Source organism: Peromyscus maniculatus, chromosome 22, assembly GCF_049852395.1.
Source record: "Peromyscus maniculatus bairdii isolate BWxNUB_F1_BW_parent chromosome 22, HU_Pman_BW_mat_3.1, whole genome shotgun sequence".
NCBI lineage: Eukaryota > Metazoa > Chordata > Mammalia > Rodentia > Cricetidae > Peromyscus > Peromyscus maniculatus.
The window spans coordinates 36,176,378-36,204,294 of record NC_134873.1 but is presented as its reverse complement, the minus strand read 5'-3'; the positions used below and the strand labels follow the sequence as shown (position 1 = coordinate 36,204,294).

Below are 27,917 nucleotides of genomic sequence, written 5' to 3'. Positions count from 1 at the left end.
TCTGCATATCAGATATTTACATCATGATTCATAACAGTAGCAAAATTTCAGTTATGGAGTAGCAACAAAACAAAGTTGGGGGTTGCCAGGCAGTGGTGGCGCATGCCTTTAATCCCAGCACTTGGGAGGCAGAGCCAGGTGGATCTTTGTGAGTTCGAGGCCAGCCTGGTCTACAGAGCGAGATCTAGGACAGGCACCAAAACAGCACAGAGAAACCCTGTCTTGAAAAAACCAAAAAACCAAACAACAACAAAAAAGTTGGGGGTCACCACAGCGTGAGGAACTGTATTAAAGGGTCACAGTATTAAGAGGGTTGAGAACCACTGCCCGCATGGTCTTTGTTCTAGTCTGAAACCTCATCAGCAAGGCTTCCATTGTATGAGCTCTGGTGCTCTGGTTTTCCAAACTCCTGTCAGAATGTCCTATTAAGCTCTGCTTACAGCATTCTAGGGCTCCTCTAGCCTGTGGCTTCTTCCCCCAAAAAATCAGTTGCAGAGGCCTCTGAACCATGTGGTAAGGTTTACCACAGCAACAGCCTGGTTCCTTGGCACTAATTTTCTGTATTAGTTATTTCTCTCACAGTTGTGGCTAAATAGGCAACAGAGACAATTTAACCAAACGGTCTTGGTTGGGAAGCGTAATGATGGACCATAAAGTGGCAGTCACACCTTATCTGCCATCAGGAGATGAGTGCTTTGGCAATCATATTTAAATACCATTATTGACATTTTGTCTCATTTAAAGATGCTGTCTTAGGGTTTCTATTGCTGCAGTGAAACACCATGACCAAAAGCAAGTTGTAGAGGAAAGGGTTTATTTGGCTTACATTTCTGCATTTTAGTCAAAGGAAGACAGGATAGGAATCTAAACAGGGTAGGAACTCACACAGGGGAGGAGCTCATGCAGAGGCCATGGAGGGGTGCTGCTTACTGGCTTGTGAACCATGGCTTGCTCAGCCTGCTTTCTTATAGAACCCAGGACCACCAGCCTGGGGATGGCCCCACCCACAATGGGCTGGACTCTCAGTCATCAATCACTCATTAAGAAAATACCTTACTGCTGGATCTTATGGAGGCATTTTCTCAATTGAGGTTCCCTCCTTTCAGATAACTTGTGTCAAGTTGACACAAAACTACCTAGCACAGATGTCAAGTGATGGATAATGGCGTCTTCCATGGATGCAGTTGTATTTGTTCGTGTAAATATGTTTAAGGGTAGACAGGTTTCTGCAGTTGCAGGCTCTGGTTAGCCCAGGACATGGCCCTTTGAGTCCTTTTTTGGAGAAGTGGTTTTGAATTTAATCTGCACATAGCAAGTTCTATTTCAAAAGACAGGGATCTGTACCATTCCCAGATGAGGAACTCCCCCAGTGAGGCCTGGGAAGGATGGACTGACGGAAAGCATGAAGGACTGAACCTGATATCTTGATATGTGCACACCTGAGCCCAGGCCATTTGTGAGGAGTGGAGGCATGTTAGCTCCTATTTCCGGAGGTTGAAAGTCCAGCACTGAGAGACATTAGTGAGAGACTTCCTGCTTTGTCATGATGGAAGGTGAGGGTAAGAGGGAGAAGACGGTGAAACTGGTCCAACACAATAGCAGCTCGTGCAGGGACACTCATCACCTCCCAGTACTCTTGTGAGGGTGACTGTCCATCAGAGAGGTGGTGGGGGATGGGCACTGATGTCCCTGGAGTTCAAAGAGTCATGGCAAAAAGTGAGTCTTTGCTTAGACACCAACACAACACATCCTGACTGCACCTCCTGCGCTTATCACATCCACCCCCCTGCCCCGCCACCCCCAGACGGTCAAGAACAGGTCACTGACCAAGGAAGGCTGAGATGATGGGTCTCATCAGGAGGTTGGCACAGGCTCATGTTCTCTGGGGATTGCCTAATTAGATGACATGTAAAAATGGAGCCTTAGGGCTTTGGGGTTTCTAGGTGTGTAGAGCGGGCTCAGAGGAAGCTAAGAAAGGCCCTGTGGGTATATGCTTTAACGAACAGTTAAAACACAGAGTGTTTTAACACTCTGCGGAGGCCTGCATGATGAGACGGAAGTTCTAGAGGCAGCAGGTTCAGCTCATCAGGTGTGATGAATATTCCTGTTCTCTCATTACCCCTTCCGCCCTCCTTAGCACACTGACTTTAGTCTCAGGCTTGCTGGTTCAGCAGGTTGCCTCAGTTCTGTGGGGTGTACTGAGGCAAGACTGCTGTTGAGGAAAACAGAGGCTACCTCATTTCCGTAGTGAGATGTTTTCTGAGGGACCCTTAAAAGACCTGTATCAAGTCCTCCTCATAGCCAGGCAGAGGCACCCGAGCCCCGATGGTCAGTTAGGGTTCACTCCTGGCTCCCCTGAAAGTTATGACTGACACTTGAAAAATAATTGTAGTTTAGCTTTTAAACAAAGAACAAGGTTAGAAAGTGGCTCTGAGATAGGAAGCCATCACGTCAGTTCATGAGCGTTTATCTGCACTCAGCACACTTTTCCATATCAGAGAAGGTGTCTGTCCTCTTGCAGAGTCTTCCCCAGGTTTTAAAGAGGGGCACAGACCCCTAAGAGCCTCCCAGGAACCTGGTGCTCCAGATCCATAAGGTGCCTTATTCTCCACCCCCATATCCACTTCTGCCCTTGGGGTCCCACCTCTCTGAAGTGTCAAACCCGCCTGTTACAGATGAGCATGGACCCTGCTTTGGCCTCACTCCAGGGGCAACAGCTACCTCTCCAGCAGGTGCACAGCTGGCTTTTCCTGGCAGTGGCTCCTCTTGCCTTCTTTTCTTTTCCCCATCACTTCATCTGGCTTCTGCTGACGGCTACTACTCATGGACTCACTCCCACACTCCGTATGCTTAGCAGCTCTCCACACGGTGACCTTCATCTCTGATATCTCCAGCACCTCTTTTCCCTCACAATACTCTTTTTCTAGCAAGCATCTTGCCAAACCAGCGCCCCATTCTCCTTTTGTCTGTGGTAACTTCTTTCTAGGGTTCAGTGAAGGGTCCAGGTTGAGGCTCCTTTTCTCATTCTGTATCTACCTTGCCCCCGACATGATATGAAAAATCCGAGTCCCACATCTTGGGAGTCAGGCCGTCCTCTCACAGATTACTGCTGGCCTTGTGTCTGCCGTCAGCTGTTCTAAGGCTGAGACCATAACAGAGTCTCTATTCCCATGTCCCCAGACATTGGCCCCTGCCTGTCTTGGGGTATGTGAGATGCCCCCATTCAGCCAGAGCTAAGAGGCGTTCCCAAGACTAACCTTCCAACTGTTCTGTATCCAGATCGTGCCAGTGTTTCCCGATTGCGTGCCTCTCGCTGAGGCCACCACTTCACTGTGGCAGCACCTCACAGCCTCATCTCTGCATCCCTCCTGCTCTCTGCTCTGAGAGTGCTGTCTGAGTGCGGTGCTTCACCTGTAGCAAGTTCTGCAGTGCCTTCCTGGCTGCTGGCCCTTTTTGATGATTAGACATCCCCGGAGGCAGTCTTTCACTGGGCTGCCATCTATGTTCAACACCACTTTGTTTCCTCTCTGTCCTGTGTCTCTCTGTCACAGGCCTCACAGTTACATCTCTGTATTCAAGCCCTGACAGTTTAATGAGTGTTCATCATCTCCAGATGACTCCAGCTTCTTGAGGATGCATTTGTTTGTGCTCAAGATCTCTGGCATCTCTGACAGAGTGTGATTCAAAGTGGCAGGTGTTTTCTCCGTGTTTATTGGATCAATGGGTGACATAGTAATGGTCGTCACATCAGCTACTTTTGGAAATGTTTTGAAAAGCTTTTCTTTTTTTTTTAAATGTAGTTTGAATAGTCCTACACATAGCATTAGGATTACTTTCCCATGAGATTGTAGGAATGTAACATGCACACCACCATAAGGAGTTCAGGGCATTGGATACAAACCCACATGTCTGTACAGCCATGCAGATCTGCTCTAGCATGGTCCAGGCCAGCTGGCAGCAGCTGCTGGGTCCTCAGAACTCTTTTCTCTGGGTAGATCTTTACCTATTGTTAGTTCTTTACCATTTTAGCTCAGGTGTGCTGTGTGCCCTGCCTTCCCCTGCCGGTGGGGGTGGCCTTGACTCAGCATCCAGGTTGCTATTTTTCCTTTGGGATCGGGACAGTGGAGGGAGGGGACCTTCCCCCAGTGGGTGTCCTGTGTGAGCAGCGTTCTGGCTAGCCTCTGAGGACATGTGGTGCACGCATGTGGCTTACTACAGCCCCAACAGCCTGTCTCAGCAGATGCAGCATTAAAATGCAAGTGGCCCAGTGACAGAATTGCTCTGCTCTCTCTAAGTGGGGAGAAGGTCTCACTCCCTCTTTCTGACACAGCAGGCCCTGAGGCCTGGGATGGACAAGAAAGCCAAGTGAGCGTACTCTGCTCTGAGGGGCTGAGAACAGCTAGGTTGCAGAGCATTCTTACAGAATGGGCCATAGTTCTTTGGCTGGGGTCACCACGGGTACACCAAGAATTAAGAAGGAACTACTGTTTGCTAACCAGAGGCACCTGGCATGGCCATGGCATTTTAAATTAATCGATGAATTACAAATACTTATTGATATATTTGTGTTCATGTGGGAGGGTGTGTGCTTGTCATGAGTGCAGAGGTCAGAGGATACCCTGGGTATTGTCATCTTTCACATTGTTTGTATTTCTTCTGTACCCCAGGCTAGTTGACTCAGGAACTTCTAGGGGAGTTTCCTACCTCTCTATCTCACAGTAGGAGTACAGATATGCACAGCAGTGTCCAGATCTCAACTCAGGTCTCCTGACTTGGGCGGCAAGTGCTTTTACCCACTGAGACATCTCCTGGACCCTTAGTTATTTGTTTTTCAGACAGGGACTTGGTAGGCTAGCCTTAACTCTCTTGTAGCCCAGGAGAGCCTCACACTCAGGATCCTCCTGCCTCGACCTCTTACGTTAACACCTCTGGAATTACAGATGTGTTACCGACCAGGTCCAGCTCCTAGCATTTTTTTTTGTTTCCATGGAAAGAATTTATATTGACTCTCTCAAGATCTCTCTGTTTTCTTGATGGAACTAACTGTAAAAACAGGGCCGACAATTCTGTATTTGGAAAAACTTCATTTCCCCCTGCCAGCTCTGTCTGTAGAACTGGTCTAGAATCGCACCCTGGTTCACACGCTCGCTGCTTTTCCAGAGGAGATTGGCACTGACCATGGCTCAACTTGACAATAATTTCCTCCCCCCAGGTACCAGCTGAAATTGTTAAAGAAATTGATGAGATAGGCAACAACAACCTGGAACTGGAAAGTGGTGTGGTGAGTGAATTTTATTTTTACTTGTGATGGTAGGGGCTCAAGCCACCGTCCTGTGATCGGCTGGGTCGAACTCATGGTTGACGGTAAAAGATCCGGGACCACAGGCTGGTCCCAGATCCCAGATTTGTAGCAGAGTGGAAGCACAGTGTGTTTTGGGACGCCGCGTGGGTAATTCTAATCGCCCTTGCACCTGAATTAATCGTTCTTCACTGCACTTCCGTAACAATTGTGTCAGCTTTTAGCATACAGGTGGGTCGGGGTGGTGAAGCGCAGCAGCCTCTGGGGTCGGGGGGGGGGGCAGCTCCCTGTAATGAGACAGCCACCCCATACCCTCCAAGGGGTGCTGTGTCCATGGCCCCTTGCTGGGAGGTCAGGCTTTCTGTAGCTGCCCGTAGATGGCGGCTCAGGTTGTGCAGCACACGGGGCTGTAGCTTTCCGCTTGTTTTTCCTGTCCAGGTGTTTTGGAAGCGTCGTCTGGGGAGGCAGTGTGTTCCGGGGTCTCTTGATTCCTGGTGGTGACTAGTCTCCTTAAGATGCGTGCGCTGGGGAAACAAAATATGCTTTACACATACGATCATGACCATGCCGCTAAGAAATGGATGTCTCCGTTTGTTTTCAATATTACTCTGTCTCCAGGTGTTTTTCAAAGTAGATGGTCTCAGACATTTGGCCAGGTTGAGGGAGAGTGAGATCTTGCCCAAGTCTGACCGTCCCGACATGGTGCCCTCCACAGCTGCAAATAAACACAGGCTCCAGGGATGATGAGGGGGTGCTGGAGATGCCACAGGGTCCCTGGCTCCTTACCCAGCTTGGCAAGTGGCCTTTGAAGGAAGGTGAAGGATCCACAGGACATTTGTTAGGCTTTATAAACACACCAGAGGAGCTTGGGAGTCTGGGAGAATGGCACCTTCACAGAGTCCATCCTTCCTCTGCATAGATCCCTGAAGGGCTGGGGTTCGGGGGTTTAGTGAGAGAGGTGACTGTGTGTGTCCAGTAGAACAGGGGGTGCTTTCAAATGAAGAACGAAGGTGGATGTCTCGGGTGTCGAAGAGTAAGGCTGTCCTGGGATGGGAATAATAATGGAGAGTGCCCTGTAGATGTAACCAACCGTCTTATTAAATAAGAAACACAGAACCAATGTAAAAGAGAAAGCCGAGAGGTCAGAGCTCAGAGCTAAAATCTTACCCTTCCTCCTGCGAGCTCCTAGCTTCCTGAAAAGAGCTATTTCCTGTGTGTAAGTCTTTTCATAGTTTTTGTTCTGCCTTCTCATTGGTTGTAAACCCAAACACATGACTGCCTCGTCACTGTCTGTATGTACAGCCCCTCAGGTCTTAAAGGCGTATGTCTCCAATGCTGGCTGTATCCCTGAACACACAGAGATCTACCTAGCTCTTCTACCAAGTGCTGGGATTAAAGGCGTGCGCTACCACCGCCACACTCTTGCTATGGCTCTAATAGCTCTGACCCCCAGGCAACTTTATTTATTAACATACAATCAAAATCACATTTCAGTACAATTAGAATACCACCACAGTGCCCCAGAGCACCGAAGCTTTGTGGGAAAGCACTACTTGTCCCCACAGGGATCGTATGGAGGCAGGAGATGGTGCTGTCGGGCTCATGGCAGGGCTGCGCACACGTTTTGGAAGCTCTCTGCACAGGTTCTTTGCACCAAGTTCACCCTGTGATGCTGACTCACTGTGGAAATCTGTGCAGGCCCCTAGGAGGGGTCTCATGTATCAGTGACATGGTCCTAGCCTATGGCAGATTTAATTTTATAGAGTGATTCAAAACATCCCCTTTCATGTGAGCAACATAGTTGGAATGTCTGCAGACTCAAGTGCTCATCTTTAGAGAGCTGGGCCAAGACCTAAGCTTTGGGGTGGAAGGTGGCAGAGAGCAGTCACTTCTCCTGTTGCCGAGTACTTGGAAGGTGATGTGGGGCGGGGCACGGCAGGAGAGAACATGCTGGGACACCCTGAGTACTTCTGAGTACCCTGTGTGAGCCACACGCTGGTGCTGACCCATCTCAAGCTCACATCGACTCTTCAAGGTAACACACATACGCGCGCGCGCGCGCGCACACACACACACACACACACACACACACACACACACACACACACTTATATTCAGTTAAAAAGCGCATATATATGATGAGAAAAAGGGAAACTGCTGGATGGAAAACACAACTTGTCAACACTTTGGTCTGAAATCAGTGGATGGGACTCTGGATTTCAACCCAGATTTGAATCACACTGAAGTCTGAGTATTTACTCCCCGAAGTGAGCCAAACCAGTTGCTGGTTTTTCTTCTCAGAATAGATATTTGCTGCCAGGTTTCACTGTCCGTTTCTCATAGACCGATCAACTGCCTGGTGCTATGTCTGAGAGCATTCAGTTCTTCCAAGTCTGCACCCCCCCTCTCTGTTTCCTAGCACACCCTTCACAAGTGTGTCCTCTGTGCTCTTTGCATATTGGTATGAAACACTCCACAAACTATCTTTTTTTTAAAACTTTCTTTTTATTTAATCTTTTTGTCTTTCACATCATGCACCTCAATCTCATTCATTTCCTGTCCCTGTGAATCTGCCCTCTGCCCCTGCAGCCCCCCCTGCCCAAATAAAATTTAAGTGAAAAAAGAAAAGAGAAGAAACGGGGAAAATCTCATCATGGAAGCTGTAGTGTGATATAGTAAGTCACACAGTAAACTCTTTTATCCACAGATCTTTACTTGAAAGTGTTAATTGCAAAGAGTCATTGTTCCAGACTATCTTGTATTCAGTTAAAAAGCATCTATAGATTTGCTTTGAGTTACCTATGACCAAGTTATTCAAATTTAAATAAATATATAATCCAAGAATAAAATGCTAGTTACCTTTGAAGCTGCAAGAGATGTTTTTAGTAGGAACAATATCTTAAAATATATTTCTGATATTTGATCACAGAATTTCTGTTGTCATTTTTTTGGTGTTAAATATGTAAACTTTGCTATTTTGGTAGTTTTTAAGCATCAAATTCAGCAGCATAACTTACATTCACGATGCTAGACACAATCCATTCCTATGACAGTTTCATCTATCACACCGTCTGTCCTGGAAGCTGACTCCCCAGCTCTGAGGGTCAGCACTGAGCCTTGACACAGCCTTAGCCTGAAAGAGCTTTTCAGATGCACTTGTTAGGATGAGACCCTCCTGAGGCCTCTGCCCAGCAGTTGTGGGCAAGTGTGTTCATCTTGTCATTATATGTGTAAAACAAAAATAAAAAAGAGGGGGCTGGAGAGATGGCTCAGAGGTTAAGAGCACTGGCTGTTCTTCCAGAGGTCCTGAGTTCAATTCCCAGCAACCACATGGTGGCTCACAACCATCTGTAATGAGATCTGGTGCCCTCTTCTGGCCTGCAGTCATACGTACTGTATACATAATAAATGAATAAATAAATAAATACATAAATAAATATCTTTAAAAAAAAATAGAGCCGTGCTTCCATGTGAGAGTTCTTCCTCCTCAGGACCCTGGAATAGGCTAAATGTGCAGTTACAGCAGTCCTGACAACATCCATACTCAATACTGTCTCCATCATCAAGGTGGGATGTCACCAACATTAGCAAATGTGAAAACATGTCCTTCTGTGACATGGAGAATGAAATGTGTACTTGTCCTTTTACCTATTGTAAATAGTCTTCATTGAACATGACTTTAATTACACTAGGTGAGTACTATTGGACCCCAGGGTAGACTGGAATATTCTCCAGCTCTTAAAAAAAAATCTCATGATTTATTTATTTATTTTTTTTTACTTATTTGTTATGTGGGTGCCATGGTGTACATGTGGAGGTCTGAGGACAACTGGTATGAGTCAGTTCTCTCCTTCCACCATGTAGACACTGGGAATGGAACTCAGGTCATGAGTTTGCTGGAAGGTACCTCTGCCTGCTGAATCATCTCACTGGCCCTGTTCTCCAGCTCCCATGGCTTAATCTGTTTAGTTCCACTGATTGTAAATGATTTATGGAGAAGCAACACTTTATAAACTCCCTGATAATTTTGTAAAACCAAATGTAAAGATTTTGGAAACATTCATTTCCTTTGTAGACTATAGAAGAAAGTCTGAATGGCAGGCTGAGTTGATGTGTGCACAGATCACATGAGACTGTGAAGATGACCTGAATTTCCTACCACACTCTAATGAGGCCTCAGGCCAGCTCTGTAGGGTGCTGTAGAGGTGCCTTCTGCTTGGAAATGCCAAACCCCATGGGACTACCAAGGGTTTCCTGACATTGGGCTGCTAATCTTTTAATTTAAAAAATCTCCCTATGTTGGAGATCCTATATAAAAACTCCAGGGGCTGGAGGGATAGTTCAGAGTAAAGAGCCTGCTGTGAAAACATGAGGGCCTGAATTCAGATCTTCACCACTCACATGGACATTGAAATGGAGCTGTGCACCTGTGTCCTCAGCCAGTGTGGTACATGTGTGGGTCGAGGTATGGAGGTGGGCAGATCCCTGCAGCTCACTGGCCAGTCAGCCTAGCCAAATAGATGAGCCCCAGGTTTAGTGCCTTAGAAAATAAGGTTGAGAGAAATATAGGGAAAATATCTTACATTGACCCAATGGCCTTTGGTATCCACATGTATGAGCGTATAGGCATACATTCCTGCATGTACCCACACAAGCACATGCACACACTCCACTAAACCACACACACACACACACACACACACACACACACACACACACACACAACTTTAAATTTTAGGTAATGAAATTTCTCTTCCCAAGGGCAAACTTTATAATTTCTTGCTCAGGTTGTGCTGTACAGCAGTCTGTCCTGTCCCCTTCATGTCAGTCCAGCCTTCATACCCTCCACGGCTCCCTGCTGATTCTGCCACCTTTCTTCAGCTCTCTAGACCCCAGCGTGTCTTCCCCATGGCTCTCCAGCCACTATTCTTCTCCTGCCATTCAGTCACTCTAGCCCTGACTCGAGTTATTTGTGCACCTGAGCCAGGGGCTCTAGTCGACCTAAAGCTTTCAAAGGAGAAGCCTGGGCTTCACTCATGTGCTTGTCATCTCTAGCAATCTTCCCATTCCTGGGCACACAGATGTAGCATGAATCTTAAAAGTTCTTATTAACAAAATCAAACCCGAGGCCAGTTATTGGGGTCAATGCTGGTAGATCAGAGAGACAGAACAAGCCATAACTATCTCACCTCGCCGGATCCTCAGCTGGTCTTGTCTCCTCAGACTGGAGGCCTCTGAGTCCTCATCTGGAATGGGTCTCAGCTGAATTACTGCTCAAAAGCCTGCATGCTTAACCAGGCCAAATGCTTAACCAGCCAAAGGCCTCTAGTTTCTGGTCCTCACGCCTTATATATATCTTTCTACTTTGTACCACCACTCCCTAGGATTAAAGGCTGGCTTTCTGGGATTAAAGGCATGTCACCATGCTTGGCTGTTTCCAATGTGGCCTTGAACTCACAGAGATCCAGAGGGATTTCTATCTCTGGAATGCTAGGATTAAAGGTGTGAGTGCCACCATTTTCTAGCCTTTGTATCTAGTGGCTGTCTGTTCTCTGATCCCAGATAAATTTATTAGAGTACACAATATTTTGGGGAACACAATACCACCACACACAGAGGAAACTGATCTTGAATCTGATGGAGAACCTGGCAGACACCAGGAAACCTTTGAGCCGCCAGACAGCAGCATGGGCCAGGTGAAGGCGGAGAGGCACAGACTGGGTGTTAGTCCCTGCATTCTATATCACACAGGAGAAGTGATTATCCCCAAAGACACAGCATTTTTTTCTAGATGAAAAAACAGACTTTCATCTTTGAAAAAGAAAATTAATGAAGTCAGAAGTTTATTAAAACAAGGAAGAAAATATTCACGATGAAAATCCAATTTTCTTAATTTATGAGAGCTCCTAAAGTCACGAATACAGCGACAGCCCACTGAAAAACAGGCAAATTAAACAAGTAGGAAACTCACTGAGAAGACAAGTTTCCAAGTTCTAATACACCTGTTTCAGTCCTAATTAAGAAAGAATGAATAAGCAATTGTGTGTTTCCTTTTAAACTCAGGTTGAAGATGACTAGTACCTAATATTTAGATTAATGATTTATTATGGAATATCCTTGCAAGTAGCTGACCATATTTATGTAAATATAGGCGCAGAAAAGCTGTACTATGTGTATGTGTATATCTGTGTAGGGGTTTGAGCACATGAGTGCAGTGCCCATGAAGTTCAGAAGAAGGCATCAGATCCCCTGGAGCTGGAGTTACAGATAGTTGTGAGCACCAAATTCTGGTCCTCTTTAAAAAAAGCAAGAACTTGTAATCCCTGAGTTGTCTCTCCAGCCCCTTGGTTCAGCCTTCCAGAAGGGGAATCTTGCTTTTTATTAGAATTAAATCTGCATCCCAGCTATCAAAATGATAACTAGGGATTGCCTGCCCTCAAGTATTACTAACAGATGATAGAGACAAAGGTGGCACTCACCCATGGGAGTTGGCTAATTTGTGATCCTGCCATGGAATGGAAGGCCAGATGACCATGAAAACTGTGGGTTGATCTGGACGTATGGAAGGGTGGGGATTTCTCAGAGATGAATTAAGCAAAACCAAACCAGACTGCAGCAGACTAGGAGGCTGCTCCCTTTGTGTGGCTGTGCTGGCGGAACAGCACAGGGAAGAAAGGCATTGGTGGCTCCTGGTTTCGGAGGCTCTCAGCCCATCATGGCAGCGAAGGCAGAGCGTGGTTTGTGGTCGGGGGAGCACATGGTGCATCAGGAAGCAGACATGAGGCTAGAACCCCCAGAGTGTATACCCTTCCAAGACCTTCCCCAAGGGGTCCAATTCTGCAAGACCTAATCTAAAAAGACGCCATAGCTTCCCCAGACAGCCCCACCAGCTGGAAACCAAGTCTGTGGGGACGTTTCACACTCAAGCCCAACAAACATCTCACAAGCTGCACACAAAAAAGTTCAGAAAAGTATGGTGCCAAGGGAAAAGGGAAGAGGAATCGGGAGGAACAGGGCAAAGGGTTAGCAGCCTGGAGTGGGCTTGGGACTTTGCATGAAAACCTGTGGAATTTTTGATGAGGAAGAATTTGAGCTAACTGAGGAGGTGAGAGGAGACTGGGAGGTTAAGGATTTATTTATGGCACTTTTCTTGCAGATACTTGATGACCATATGCTTTTATTTTAATACTAGGAAAAGGAAGTGGAGAGGCTTTATGAAGATATTGACAGAAAGGTTTGTATCATCAACAAGCTGTGGTTTTGTGTTTCCCATGTGGAAGACAGGATGCTCCATGGACCCTCAGATCTCTCAGGTGCTTTCTAGGAATGCAAGTTCCTTACCTGCCAGAAATCCTGGCCCAGTTCTTGGGGTTAGAAAACAAAGTCAGAGGGAAAGAGACGTCCTCAGATGGGCGGATGCTCTACTGTGAAGACTGAGTCTCACAAACCCTCCCTATGCGCTCTCCCTGGGGAGGCACGCTTAGGTTTCCCAGGCGGTGGTAATAGTTTGGTCTTTTCACTGCGGTCGAGCACTATGAGGGGGTGTGTCCCCTTCCCTGGGTGTGCATGGAAACCCTCGAGCACTATGAGGGGGTGTGTCCCCTTCCCTGGGTGTGCATGGAGACCCTCGAGCACTATGAGGGTGTGTGTCCCTTTCCCTGGGTGTGCATGGAGACCCTCGAGCACTATGAGGGTGTGTGTCCCTTTCCCTGGGTGTGCATGGAGACCCTCAAGCACTATGAGGGGGTGAGGCCCTCGAGCACTATGAGGGTGTGTGTCCCTTTCCCTGGGTGTGCATGGAGACCCTCGAGCACTATAAGGGGGTGAGACCCTCGAGCACTATGAGGGCGTGTGTCCCCTTCCCTGGGTGTGCATGGAGACCCCAGACAGGTAGTGTCCCCACCCACCTTCAGCTCAGCAATGGCTCCACGCTAAGTAGGATTAAATTATCGTGATCGTTAAGTGAGTGTTGGTAATGACTCTTGGTTGAGAATGTATAATTTATTCTGCTTAACCCTTCGGTTCACTTGGGCTGTTTGTCGCTTCATAGAGAACATGGGACATGCATGGAGATGTGAAGGTCAGTTATGTAATCAAGCTATCATGGGTCAGGTAGTGGCTCTGCCTAGAGCCACAAGTGGGGTCCACAGTTACCGGGATGGTGGCTATGGGAACCATACCTTAAAAACCCAGGCTCTGCTTACTCCTCTGTACAAGTTTGATTGCTTAATCATAACAAAACCCAACTCCAGAATCTTCATAAAGCCTCCTCAGTGCTGCTGTTTTCATTGCATTGACCGATTTCTAGAAGAATGTCCTGAGTGCTGGGGTGGGTGGCTCTGTGAGTTGCCGTCTCTGTAGATGATAACACACCGACAGCCATGCTAGGTAGCCCTGGTGTGCTGTGTCAGCCCATCTCTAAGCACCATGGGACGCGATTTTCCCTCTGCACACTTTGCTCTTTTATCACCATTTTCCATGTTGGCAGGCTTGAGGGTCAGTGAGACACAGACTTTCAGGTCCTGTAAAGTATGACCTCTCTGTTTAAGATGGCGCTTGTGTGATTGTCTGCAAGCCATTGTTAAGCGGCACAATGAATGTTTGTGTTACCTCTGCTTGAAATCAGGCTGGTGGTGATTAACTCCCGAAGTTAAAAATCAGGGTATCAGCTCTGTTATCTGTCATCCTGCCTGGGGGACAGTGGTCAGCCTTTCCAACAGGGCTGGAAAGACAACTGTGTACACAGCGATTCCCCATCATCGTAAATGACACCTGGTTTAAATGTCAAGCTAGCCTTTGGAAAATTCATCACTTGTCTGGCACATGTGCTATTTGCTCTTTTAATCAGAAAAAAAAAAAGCAAAAAACGATGTAATGAAAAGATTGAGCACTTAGGAGGCAGAGGCGGATCTCTGTGAGTTCAAGGATAGTTTGGTCTACATTGTGAGTTTCAGGGCAACCAGAGGTATGAAGTGTGACCCTGTGTCAAAAACAAAACACCCCACAAGATTCTAGATTCAGAGCAGCATTGAATGTGGGCATTTTCATTTTTTCTTTCTGTAAAAGGGACATAACTACCAAGTGGTGAAGCCAGTGCACACTTCCACATGGTGGTAAATCGTGAGTAATTGATGCTTGCCACAGGACCAGCAGGAGGAAAAAGAGACTAGGAAAGTGAGGTGCCAAGTGTCCAGTACCAGATTCCTCTGCCCATAGACTGTTTTCCTTTGCCTAGAAGGCTGTTTTTGTTTGCTTGTTTTGCATGTTATTCAAGATTGTCTCCATTTCCTTCCCACTCCCTCCCCTCCCTCTCTCCCTCCTCTCCTCCTCTAGCCCTCCCTCTCTCCTTCCCTCCCTCCCCTTCCCTCCTCTCCCCTCCTCCCTCCCCTTTCTTCTCCCCTCCTCCCTTCCTTTCTTTTTTAATGTGGTGTTTTAAGAAAGATTACAAAAATCTATTTTTACAAATGTGGGCTGGACTTGGAGGTACATGCCTGTAATCCTAGCCCTTGGAAGGCTGAGACAGGGAGATCTCTACTTCCATGCCAGGATGGGCAGCCTAGTGAAGATGCTACCTCGACAGGAAAAAATAAAAAGACCAACCAACAAATCACACACCAGCAACCCCCGCTCCCCAAGAAAAATTGAGAAACAAACCAAAGAAGATCTCACTCCCTAATTCTGTGAATTAACATTGAGGACATTTTGGTCCGATACACTTTGGAATGTTTTGTACCCGTTTGAGATGGGTTTATCTTGCTAGTGAGGCTTGATTCATATCGGAAACAGCGGGAGAGACAGACTCATGGTGGATCGTGCCTGTGGAGCTCTCCCAGGGCTCCTTGCAAGTGTCCCACCATGTCATCCCTTCTGGCTTTTTATTTTAGATGAAGAGTCAAAGGAGGCACTTTCAGTTTTTGTACTGAATGAGTACTCAATTTGATTTTTTATGGGGTATATTTTTTTCCTGTGGTTACAATTAAATTCAAGAGAGAAACCTATAAAGAGAAAAAGGAAAGAGAGTTGAAATCCAATGATGAAGTTGTAAATCACGAATCTAAATGCTAGATCATTCTACTTCCATCCTGTCCTGTATTTGCCTCATAAGATTTTTGTAGAACATACTACCAAACCCTGGAGGACCCCAGGCATAAATGTTTTTTTTTTTTTTTTTTTTTTAACATACGATGTGACTACTGAACCCTTTCTGATAGCTGAGCATCCACGGTTGCCATGGTGACAAGTTCAGGAGCAAAGAACAAAGGAGTTGGAGAGATCATTGTGCATGTGTTTAAGAACAACTGTAGATGTTAACGATGAAAGATAAGCACTGCTTGTTGAAGCAGAGTACCTAGCCTGAGCCTATCAGCATCCTCACTGACTCCTTTTAGAGGTACATCTCATAAGTCTGATGGCAACACTAAGCCTCTTCAAATGCATGCTCGGGCTAATGCCAAAGCCAGTTGAACATCATGTGCAGGGTATCTTCAGTCTTCTGGAAGAACCGCAGGCTTTTGGTCTCCTTTAAGCATCTTTCTTTTGGTATATCTGGAAACAAATCACCAAGCAACACGTGGGTACATGGCTGTTATCAAATACGTCCCTTGGGATACTTCTAAGCCTAAAACATGTGCATGCAACTGCCACTTGTGTTTGGAATCTTGCTGTCAAAGTTGAAATGTGTAGAGTGTAATGTCAGTCTAGAATCTTCTCTCTGGTCTAGTCTGGCAGCATGTGTTGAGTCAGGATTCGAAGAAAGCATCCTCTCCAGCATGGGTTGCGACTTCGCTGCTTTCAGGGGTTAGGGTGTTTTGGCAAGTTCATAACCTAATCTTCCAGCCCGAGGAAGTTCTGCTCTGAGTGCTGGGCTGTTGAAGTAGAGAAACAGTGCCAGGTGAACAGTGGAGCAGGCGTGTCACTGGAAGATGGCTGGTTCTGCTGTGCCACTGTGTGTGATTTCTCACGGAACGCCACCTGTCTTTTTCACCCCGATTTCCTGACATCCTTGAAGGGAATGCTGGCTCCCACGTTTCTCTTGAAGAAATGCCTTGCCCTACGTTGCCAATTCTCACATTCTCTTGACTTAAGTCTGCTTCTCTGGACTGATTCTTTAAGCATTTTCCCATCCTGTGTCTTTGTTTCAAGTGCCACATCTCTGAGGAAATGTGTGGTCCTAACACCCCAAACCTTGATTCCCTCCATAACAACCTTGGCGCTGTCAGGCTCTTGCCATTGCCATGCTGTCTTGTGTTTAAGTTTCAACAGCATTGTCAAACAGGCCTACTTGTCCAGCAAGGCCGATCCTTGTGCCTGGACAACCCTTTGTTCAGGTTTCTCTTGTTCCTTGCAAACAAAACAAAACAAAACAAAACAAAACAAAACAAAACAAAACAAAACAAAACAAAACAAAACAAAACAAAACAAAACAAAACAAAACAAAACCAAACAAACAAACAAAAACCACCTTAATAATGAAATTAGAGAATCTAGGATTTAGGACTCAGCCAGAGGGCTTTAGACTCTCAAAGCTGCTCATCTGTTTCATGGTGTGGGAACTCAGGAATCTTCAGAACCACAATTTGACTCAAAGTCTTTGTTACAATGGTAAGAAAATTAACAATAGAAACTGGTGATGGGGCTGTAGAGGACGGCTCTGCAGTTAAGAGTGCTTGCTGCTATTGCAGAGCCTGAATTCAGTTCCTACATCCGTGTTGACATGGTCACAGCAGCCTGTAACTCCAGTGCCAGGGGATCCGAGTCCCTCTTCTGATCTCTGCAGGCACCTCTGAGTAGACACACACACACACACCAGTCTGATACCGTGGGTGACTTGGATACAGGATTCATGGTTTATATCCATCAACATGAATAACATTTAAATGATTTAATGTACTTTAACGAATACTGAGGTAAGAGCATTTGACAAGTCCTTTCCCCTGCAGCTACTGCTGCAAATATCACTTAGTCATTTTTCTAAAGTAAATAAAACGTGTGTGCAGATCCCTAACAGTGATCCACTCTTGTACACTTGTCAGTCAGTCATCAGAGGACTGTCATTAAATGGACACTGCCCTTGATGCCAATAAGGCTGATGTCGTTTTCTGATCCAGCATTGTTTCTGACTCAGGGCTTTTGTGATAAAAGGAACATGGCATTGACTCTTTAATTGATTTTTGAAATTCATTGCCTACTCACTGTCCTTTCTGTTTTCCGCTCTTCATTATCTTGATGCTACCCTGTCACCACAGTTAGCTGTTTTACTGCTTCCCTAAGAGACAGGGTCAATATTGATTGATACTGGGTCTGGAAATCTAAGTATAAGTCATCAATAATGCTAAGTGGGATGATGATGAATTAAATATTAAGGGATGCAACTTTTAGAGAAACACACAGTTCTAGAAAAATGAACATGGATTCCTGTAGCTGTAACCAACTATCTTATTAAATAAGAAACAGAACCAATGCAAAGAAGAAAGTCAAGAGGTCAGAGCTAAGAGCTAAAACCTTACCCTTCCTCCTGCGGTGGTTCTACCTCTCCGAAAGAGAGCTACTTCCTGTGTTAAAGTCTTTATATAGACTCTCTGTTCTGCCCTCTCATTGGTTGTAAACCCAACCACATGACTGCCTCATCACTGCCTGTCTGTATAGACCTCCAGGTTTTCTATGATTGGTATTTGAGATTAAAGGCATGTGTATCAAATACTGGCTGTATCCCTGAACACACAGAGACTTACCTAGTTCTGCCTACCAAGTGCTGGGATTACAAGCATATGCCACCATTGCCTGGCTTTCCTATGGCTTGCTAATAGCTCTGACCCCCGGGCAACTTTATTTAACATACAAATAACATTTTAATACAAATAAAATATCACCATAGATTCCTCTGTCCTGAGATGATCCACTTGGATAAGTCAAAAGAAAAGATCTCACTTTCATCTGAAGAGGACACTAGATCTCTGTCTCAGTCATGGGTGGTGGTGACCTGGGTAGTGCTTGGCGGTAAAGCCAGGGATGGGGTTGATATCTTAGAACAACCTGCCTTGTCCGTCCCGTGGTGAGCTCTATGGGAACAGTCTTGTGTCCATGGAAATTTTAGAAACCACAGCGAGGGAGGCACAGGAGGAGATGCAGCGTAGATCTGGTCTGGTTGCAGGGAAGTAGCTGGCGGAAGACCCCTGACTATAGCTCAATTTTCACCACCTCAGTCGTCACCTTGAAGCTCTAGGCTTTGTGTCTGTTTTCTGACAGAGGACTTAATTCTCATCCTGTCTTCTATGCCTCAGTGGAGCCAGATTCCCCTCCCAGCAACAGTGAGGCCTGAGGGTGTTTAGTACACCTCCCATCCCCATAGATGTTTGCATTTTGTGGTTAGACCAGTGGTTCCATCCCCAGCCCTGGCCACGGGTTCGCCCTTCTTTATTCTTCGATCCATCTTCCTCTCCAAGCCATTACCTCTTGGCTGAGGGCTGGTGGAGACAGTGCTTTTAGGGTAGGCTGCCCCTGGCTTTCTCTGCGTCTTAGATATATTCCCCGTGTGTTGGGAAGGTGAAGGAGCCAAGGCTGAGCCTGATGCCCAGGTAGGCACCTGCTCATCAACCGCTTTTGTGTTTTTTCTCATCCCCAGAATTATCTGTTATAGAAAGTTGATTTAAAGTTGATGAATAGAAATCTTATTTACTTCAGGCCATCTCCTGGGACATAGATAGGGCGGGGCTGGGATTCTGTGGTGAGCAAACTTTCAGCGTGTAGCCTTGGTACCTCCCAGAGAATGTGAGCAGGGTGAAGTATCTTGAAGAATTTTGTAACTGGCTTGGTATGCCCGAGTAGCAGGAGTGGGAGACGAGGAGGTCTACATGGTCCCCTCTGTGGCCATTCATCTCTGGCATCATACTCTGTTCCTATCTGGATAGATGGTCATTGTACCACACGTCTACCTCAGAGTGACAGGTTCTCATTAAAATGTGGCCACTCAGATAGCAGCAATTGCAGCTGCGGCAGGAAAGAGTAATTGGTATTTACTTTGCTTTCTATATGACTCAGAGAGACTTTTTTTCTCTAACGAAAATGTATGAATCAGTTTAAATTATAAGAACATACTCAGCCCACTTAGGATGTTTTTGTAAGGCACCAAATGGGTTGTGATTTAGGTTTTGTATGACTTAGATGTGGCCATAAATACGATTTTTGGACAAAGAGGTAACACTTCCCACATTTACTTTGAGGAAGGCTCAATGTGAGGTCTTAATTGGCTGTCTACACTACCCTGTGAGGAGCTATTTTAGGAATACTTATTATTTAGTTATCCTAGATTGACAGCTGGCATTGAGGGAAAATACCCTTTCCCACAAGTAGTTTAGAGGGAAGATACTGGTCAAGGGCACTTTGATTGACAAAGCAGGTTGTGTGCGACCCTCGTTTTCTCCATTCCACATTTCTTTCTTGAAGCGGGAAGCTTTTCCCCAAGAGGCAGAGATGAAGGACAGCAGGAGGGCTGTGTGGCTCTGCTCCGCTCTGATGGCCTGGGGTTTTGTGTAATAACCACCCAACCCAGGCATTTATGTTTGCTTGTACATTTGCAAGGCTGTCTGCATGGTATTTGAAGAGAGAAATCCATGGGAGTGCCGAGGAGATACTTATAGATACAGCTCACCATTTTCTGCTTCAAAATCGAACAAGTTGAAAATCAAGGCTTTAAAAACAAGTTTTGAAACATCAAGAAATAATTTTGAGGCTGGAGAGATGGCTCAGCTGTTAAAGGCCAGGTTCACAATCAAAAATATAAGAAATGATTTTGCATCTTGCTTTACTCAACATTATATTCCATAGATTGGTAAGTACTTTAGGCATAGCACTAGCCTGCAGGTGTATTTGGGGCCAGGTAAAATGCTTCTGAATTCCCCTATTTCCATGAGTGCTTGGAAGCTGAGTGGTTTTCTCTCTACATGCCTGCCATTCCTGTATTGTGTGCATGATGGCTACTCTATGCATGGAAGCTACTAACTGATCTGGGATGGATGGACCTCAGCATGCCTGGGGTCTAAAGCCTCTGAGTCAGATCAAAGTCATTTTCAGCTACATATAGATGTTAGGCCAACATGGGCTACATAAGACCCTGTATTTATAGCTAGGGGGTCAGGGGTTGGGGGTCCAGAATGGGAACAAAGAGCAAAAGAAGGGGGAAGCTCTCACATAGCCATCTAAATTGAACTCATACCAAGTAGGTGAATTTTTTTTTTTTTTTTTTGGTTTTTCGAGACAGGGTTTCTCTGTGTAGCTTTGCGCCTTTCCTGGAGCTCACTTGGTAGCCCAGGATGGCCTCGAACTCACAAAGATCCACCTGCCTCTGCCTCCCAAGTGCTGGGATTAAAGGCGTGGGAATTTTTTTTTAATGCTGCTCCCATCACCTCTGGACTTCAGACTCCAGACCTGTCAGCCTTTCAACTCTAGTTTGAGTAGTAGCCCTGATACTTTCCCAGGCTCCCAGGCCTTGATGGGCTGAGGTTACACCATTGGTCTTTCTTATTTGGAGGCTTCCAGCTTCCTGGACTGAACAGCTACTAGTTTCTTTAGCTCTCAGACCTACAGCCACTGTGGGACTAACCAGCCTTTTTCATGTAAGCCAATCTAATAAATTCTCTCTCATAATTCTAAACCAAACAGCCAACCACCTAAACAAATGAACAAAATAGAAAACTCTTGAGCCAGAATCCACATGGAAATATCTCTTTGCTAATTTAAACACTGCAATGTGAAAGCTGTTAGTAAAATTCTTGTACAATTGAAATATCTTAAGACAACTACAACTATCTAGTGTATGTTATGAGTTCAGTATCTCTCTAGGGCAGTGGTTCTCAACCTTCCTAACTCTGTGACCCTTTGATACAGTTCCTCATGTTGTGGTGACCCCCAACAATAAAATTATTTCATTGCTACTTCATAACTGTAATTCTGCTACTGTTATGAATAATAATGTAAATATCTGATTTGTAAGATATCTGATATGGGACCACAAGGGGTTGAGACCCAAAGTTGAGAACCGCACTGATCTAGGGTGACTAGATTCTGTGCCACTTTCAGACACAGTAAGAAGTGGTCAGCTGTGGATTTGGTCACCTGATTTTCCTGTCATTGATCTCAGAATCAAAGGACATCCCACAGGTTGAGGCATGCTGGAGGGGGGCCGGCCAGCCTTGGGGAGGGCTTGAGAAAGAGGAAGAGATTTTGAGATAGCGCTTTTCATTGGCTGAGAATTTACCAAGTAGTTTAGACTGGTTCTCTGTAGAGCCCTGGGAATCTACCTATGACTTGTGACACTTGTGATTGCAAGTGTGCACCATGGTTGGCTTTTTCTGTGGGTTGTGAGTGTGGAACTCAGGTCCTTATGGGGCAAGTAGTTTACTGAGTCATTGTCTCAGCCTCCATGTTAAACACTTTCAAGTATCACTCCTCAGACATCACTGTCAGGACTCTTTGTTCTTACTAACACTGATGAGTATTCACACAGCTTTGAGAGTTGTATCTTTCAGTAGCTACTATGTTAGGAATTAAAACTGAGAAATCCGACTACTCAGAACACTGAGGCAAGAGGATAGGAAATTAAGATCTTACTTTAAAATAAAAATTTTAAGAATGTCTGGTTACAATACTTAGTGGTAAAATATTTGCCTGGCCTTCGAGAGGCCCTGGGTTCAACTTCAGCAGCAAAACCTCCAAAACAATACAACACACCACAACACACAATACAACACAACACAAAACAACACAAAGCACAAACACAACACCCTATACCACAAACACACCACACCACACAATACAACACAAACACAACACAGCACAAAATACAATAAAAACACAACGTACCACACAATAATGCAACACAACACAAAACAACACAAAGCACAAACACAACACAAACAGAAGCAACAACCTAGGACCTGAGGACTTTAACAAGATATATCTGTTGATTCATTTTAAATTAACTATAATCAAATTTACTGTAATTAATAGAGTTTTAGTGAAAAACTCTACAAAGAGTAAGAACATAGGTACTGTCTTTACTTTTTGCCAAGTGTCTTTGGTTCACGGAAGGAAGCAGTTTCTTGTGTTCATCTGTATCAGTCCACTGAAAGAGCCTAAGAACATCCAGCCCCACACAGGCATGTCCTTGGGAGAAGGAGAAATGCTTAAGTGGCCTTTTAGGTGCTTCTGAGCATTCTTGGGTGCAACACCCAAGCTTGACACACAGTAGTCTGCTAAGGGTTAGCTGCAGTGTGACCCAGAAACCACATCCATGAACTTTCGTTCTATCATATTTTTTCTATCAGTAAAATCTATTATTAAATGTTGTGGTTTGAGTGGATTATTACTCATGTATGGTTTTGTGCCACAGTGCATTGGTCATTTGGAAAACATTGGTTCAGTGAGTCATTCAGATGATCACACATTAATTATCCGGCATTGAAAAGTCACACACACATTAGTATTTCTGTCAATATCCAGAGAAAAGACTTCTAGCTTTGAGAGAGATGTCAAATACACATGAATATGCTAAAAATTCTTCTCAGTTTTGAACTCTTGAATCTTATCATTGGGTACAGACACTGTCAGTTGTCTTCATCGGCAGTGGAGCCTCAGTTTGTTAGAGAAAATGCCTGCCACAGGCTCAAGTGGATGAGCACAGCTTGCTATTCATGCTTTTCTGTTAGAACACCATCCCATGAGCCATGCAGTTAGCTCATGTGCTTTCCCTTGGGGCGGCTGTGCTGGATGTAGAGCAGAACTGCTTTGCATAGGTTTTTCATTTAATTACATAGAGTGCTAAGAGGAATGGACTGGAGGTCAACATTTAATGAAAATAATAGTTTCATTCCAAAATGGCCGGTGCACAGCAGTGAGGGCCCTATGGAGAGCCATGGCGTGATCTGTCTTGATGCTAATGGATCTCCTCTTGTGTTCCATCATCAGCTCAAGAAACTGTTCCTACTATCAGGGTCAGGGTTTGACCTAGCTGACCCCCGTGTGGTTCTGTGAACTCCTAGGGAGCCCTGGGTCACTCTAAGAAGTGAAATTGGTGGTGATGGACTTAGGTATATGGATGGCCACATCCTGATGGAGGTGTTGTAGTGCTAAGCTGGAGGACAGGCCCCCGTGAGTGCTCCTTAGCCTGGGCTTTCTCATTTTCACTGTGTTGATCTTTTAATTGACTTTACTTAATATCTGGACCTATCTATCATCCATTGCCATTCAGATGATTTCTAGCATTTCCATTTGATATTTCCTAATAGTTCATTCTCTTTGGTGACATTTCCCATTCATTAATGCATGGTATTTACTTTTATACTAAAGCAGGGTGTGGGGATTTTTACTTAAAGAGATGGAGAGCAAATATTTCATCTTGGGGTTGTGTAGTTTCTGTTCAGCTCTTCATCTCTTCATTTCTGCTGTTAGGGGCAAGTGTCCACGGGCAGTGGGAAGAAATGGCGTAGCATAGGCAACCAGGCAGCAGGCTAGACTGGCCACAGGCTGCCTTCTGCTTGCTCCGGCGTCAGTAGCTAATATTTGATGAGTGCTGTCTAGAGTCCTCTCTTGGAGGGTTTTAGGATTCAAGATACATCACTATCTGGTCCCATGTGTGGCTTCATGACTTCTTGGTGGATCATTTTTCTTGCTTTTGCATGTATTTGAGAAAATTTACTTAAAATCACGTGTAGTACATCGTGACAACCCCCCCCCCCTCGCCCGGGTGAAATGCCTAAAAATAAATATTTTAGATGTCATGGACCTTATCAGTGGCTCACAGCTCCTCAACTCTATTGAATGACAGGTACAGATGCAGATAATACACGAGCTTGACTGCTGCCTGCTTGTATCCTAAGAAACAGTTATGTGCAAAAGCAGGCATAGGGTTGGACTTGACATACCCAGGCTGTGTAGACTGAGGCTGACAATATCTCTGCCATGGAGCACAGCCACCTCCTCTTCCATTAGGGCCTTAGAAGGGCCTTGAATCAGCCCAGACAGGAGGTTGGTTCAGTGATGTTGTTGCTATGGTTACTCAGCTATTACCCTGTGCTGAGTGCATGCCTGGTGTTCAGGGAGATATATTGTCTCGTGTTCTGACCTCGGCCCTGCCCCTGTTAGCTGTCACTGATGTTTGGTGGCCTGCCCGTTGTAGGTAGGTGATGCCTTTTTTTTGTGTGTGTTTGGTTTCAAGCTTCATGTCCATGCGGATTGGTCCCTTAGTCTAGAGGTAGGATTTTCCAGTTGTCCTGTTCTTTCCTAGTGGTTGGGGATATGCCACAGTCTGGGTGCGGAACTGCTCCTTGCTGCTGTCCCAGAGTGGAGACAGGGCTTTGTTCCACTTCCTTCTCCACCTCTAGTGAACCTGCACCAGTGCCCTGAGGGGGGCGGACTCTGCTGTCCTCCTCTTGGTGCAGAGGGTTCCTGAAGCACTGCCTCTCTCTCTTCTGGATGACCTCATAGTAGGGCCTTTCCTGTTCCCTGAGAGCACCCAGAGAGGTGTACAGGGGAGAGCCTAGGCAAGACATGTGGGAGATTGCCCAGGTCAAGGTGCATTCTCTCCTTGCTCCCCCAGATTCTGTGAGCTCACCATGTAGTTGCCTGTAGCTCATGGATACTCCTGGAAGAAAGCCTCTGATGACCCTGTCAGGCACCCTTGCCACTCTCCTGGGCCTGTCGCTGGAAAACTAGACTCCAGTCATGTATCTTCAGGGCTGTATCTTCACTTGTGATATCAGCTCTTTGATGGGTTTAACTTAAAATTTGTGAATTTATCTGGTTGCTTAGAGGAGGGAGATACTCTCCAGTTTTGTGGCTTCTGAGTTGAAGCAGGGTAAGTTTTGATGTAGAACATATTTGGAGGATATATTGGTTGTAGAAAGCTTGGAGTGACCAATTTGGCCTACTGATGGCTTGAGTGCCTCCATGCTGGTCCCTATCTTGGTGGCTAAGTGTCCCTTAAAGTCAAGCACTCAGGACAGTAGCTCAGAAGAACCTAGAGCTCATGTGGATGGTAGTAATCTCACAGACTTCTTATACCTCAGTCTGATATCTAGGCTCATGCAGACTCATGCTGACTTTGGCTGGCTAGGAGAGGTGGTGACTTCTTAGTGCTGACTCCTGGGTTTCGGCAGGTCATCTTGGATGTCTTCTGTGGACTGATACTTGGTGGACCATGTCTCAGGTTTCTGCCATAGTTGAATAATCCAGTCCTGAGGACTTCTTGCTTTTGGACAGAGGGAGAAGTATTAGCTGCTAACATGACTGGTTTCTATTTCAGGGAGACCATTCACGAATGTCTTTTAAGAAAAGGTTTCCCTTAAGACACTACAGAAAGAGAAAAGGTATGTGATGTAGATGTTGAAGAAATAGAAAATGTGTACACTCTGTAAAAACCCAGCTGCTGCATGAGAATGTGTGTAAGATCCGACTGTGAACAGCTAGTGTACAACCGGCTAAGCATGTCTCTTGAAAAATCCTTTAGAATATGCAGAGAACACATCATAGGGAAAATATCTAACTTCCTGCCTAACTTCTCCTCTCTCTACCATAAAACTGCCACAATAATATCACTCAGTTATACATTCCTTTCCTAATTTTTCATAATTGTAGGGCTTAACATATTTTTCTGCATTTGTAGTTTATTTGTTGGTGTTTTAAGATAGGATCTAACATAACCTACGCTGCTCTGAGCTTCTAACTCATTGCCTCCAACTTCTAAGTGCTGGGATCACGAGGCTGCACCACTGTGTGGGTCTGCATTGTTGTTGAAAACCAGTTCCCTAGAAGTAGTGTCCACTGTCTGACTTCCTGGTGCATCACAGTAGCTACTGGGGGTAGGAAAATGACATTGTGCTTGGGGCAATATTTGGGGGGACTGTAAAGACCCTTTAGAGGTGTTTGATAGTTTATAGATGAGGAAACTGAGGCAGAGAAGTTAGATACTCAGCCCAAGGCTATTTCCTGCAGCACTGAACTGGAAGGTAGCCAGAGCTCAGTCATAGAATCCTCTGAGACGTCAAATTCCTGCTGTGGGTAGGAATAGGAATCACAGCAGCCAATGTGTATGTGCTGGCCAAGCTCTCCATCCATAGCACCTATGCTTTCTGAGTGTAAGCCGTTTTTCCAAATCAAGTACGTGCAGTCCCTCTTTTAAAAAATATAGGGCACAGCGATTAATGTCCCAGGAGGCAATAGTGTTCTGTGAGATCACCTAGCAGAGGGTCACTGGACACCATGGGGTACCATCTCCCTGGCTTGTCTTTCTATCTCTCTCCACTTACTTTTTTTATTAGGTGGCTGCTGGTGTGAGGATGAAGGACAGACAGAGAAGCACTGTCACCAAGTGAGGGAGGTGTAGGCTCTGCTGAGGGTTAGGTTTGGGTGAGCTGCACTCTCAGCATGTGGACAGCTGCTGCCTGGTACATGGTGTTGGCTGACCTCCCTTAACATCTGTGTGGTCAGAGTTAGACAGGATAAACACCGAGGGGAGCCTTGAAGGAAGAGGTGGTAAGGAGCAGCAACAAGTCCATCTGTGGAAATGGGAGCCCTTGGATCTTGTGGGGTACAAGAGGCAGCGTGGCAGCATCTGGGCCAGGAGGAGAGAAAAGAAGAGAGGGGAGAGAGAGAGAGGAGGTGAGGGTGTGAGGAGGGAGGGAGGGAGGGAGGGAGGGAGGGAAGTGGGGGAACTCTTCTAAGGGACACAGGCTTCCTGGAGCATCACACTTATAGTGTGTGGGCTATTTTGGCTTTTAATGCTAACATTTCACTATAATTGTTGACATTCCGTTGATCAGGCGTGGAATTTGCAGTGAATGCCGAGTCACCTTTGGTTTTCTACTCTGCCTGGTACTGTCAGGGACAAACACAGATAAGATTATCAGAGAACCTTTTTCTGTTTTTAAGAAAAGAGGTTTACAGAGTGGACCCCTCAGATATTAAGACACGAAGGTGGCATTTGTACCCAGTTGGAGGAGAAGTGTGACCTCTTGGTTTCCAGAAACGAACCCACTTGTCATGTCAAGTAAGTCCTTGGTGGAGGTGTCCATTCAGCCCAGAACTGGGTCTGACCTGCTTTCTCTTTCCTTCCCATTGTTTGAGTTTTAACTGAGAGATGCTTCCCGGTGCCTCTGCACCAGAAATACAGGAGCTTGAGCAAAGTCTTCCTGTAGCCTTCCTCTCCACACCTGTCCCGCCCCTTTCCAGTCGTCATAGCGCCCATGAAGTCCCATATACGTGTATTGAGACTTAAATTTGTGAACCATGCATTGAGTCATCAGCTGCTATAATCTGAAAATCGGTACAGGTTCTAAGATGCCTTTGTGGCAGCCTTGCTGAGGACTGTTCTCCTTTCACCCAGGAGAGAAGAGTTTGTCCCTCGCAGACTCCATGGTCAGTCCATTCCCGTGCTGGCTTGCTGGGGGGCTTGTGTCCCCAGGGGCCACCTCTTTGATTGCAAGCTGCTGTGGGTCATTCCATACTGTCCTCCAGAGCAGCTGTTGACCAGGTGCTGTGAGTTCTTATGTTTATTTCCAAGTGCCCAGCTGCCCTGAGGGCGCCACAAATATCTCTGAAGTTCAATTACAGTCTCCAAGCTCCGGAG

The 27,917-nt window shown here is 45.8% G+C and overlaps 1 protein-coding gene across 15 annotated transcripts in view; it reads left to right on the top strand.

Moving 5' to 3' along the window:
* Dcdc2c (doublecortin domain containing 2C) overlaps positions 1-27,917 on the top strand; it is a 69,725-nt gene that overhangs the window by 29,003 nt on the left and 12,805 nt on the right. For 4 of the 15 annotated variants that reach the window (XM_076559887.1, XM_076559885.1, XM_076559890.1 and 1 more), the window contains exons 9-13: positions 5,213-5,281; positions 12,492-12,533; positions 13,350-13,379; positions 25,596-25,659; positions 27,221-27,338. In XM_076559887.1, the coding sequence (XP_076416002.1) occupies positions 5,213-5,281; positions 12,492-12,533; positions 13,350-13,379; positions 25,596-25,659; positions 27,221-27,338 (323 nt within the window). The remainder of the gene's footprint in view (positions 1-5,212; positions 5,282-12,491; positions 12,534-13,349; positions 13,380-25,595; positions 25,660-27,220; positions 27,339-27,917) is intronic. The other 11 variants (XM_076559888.1, XM_076559891.1, XM_076559889.1 and 8 more) reach the window with 6 other exon arrangements.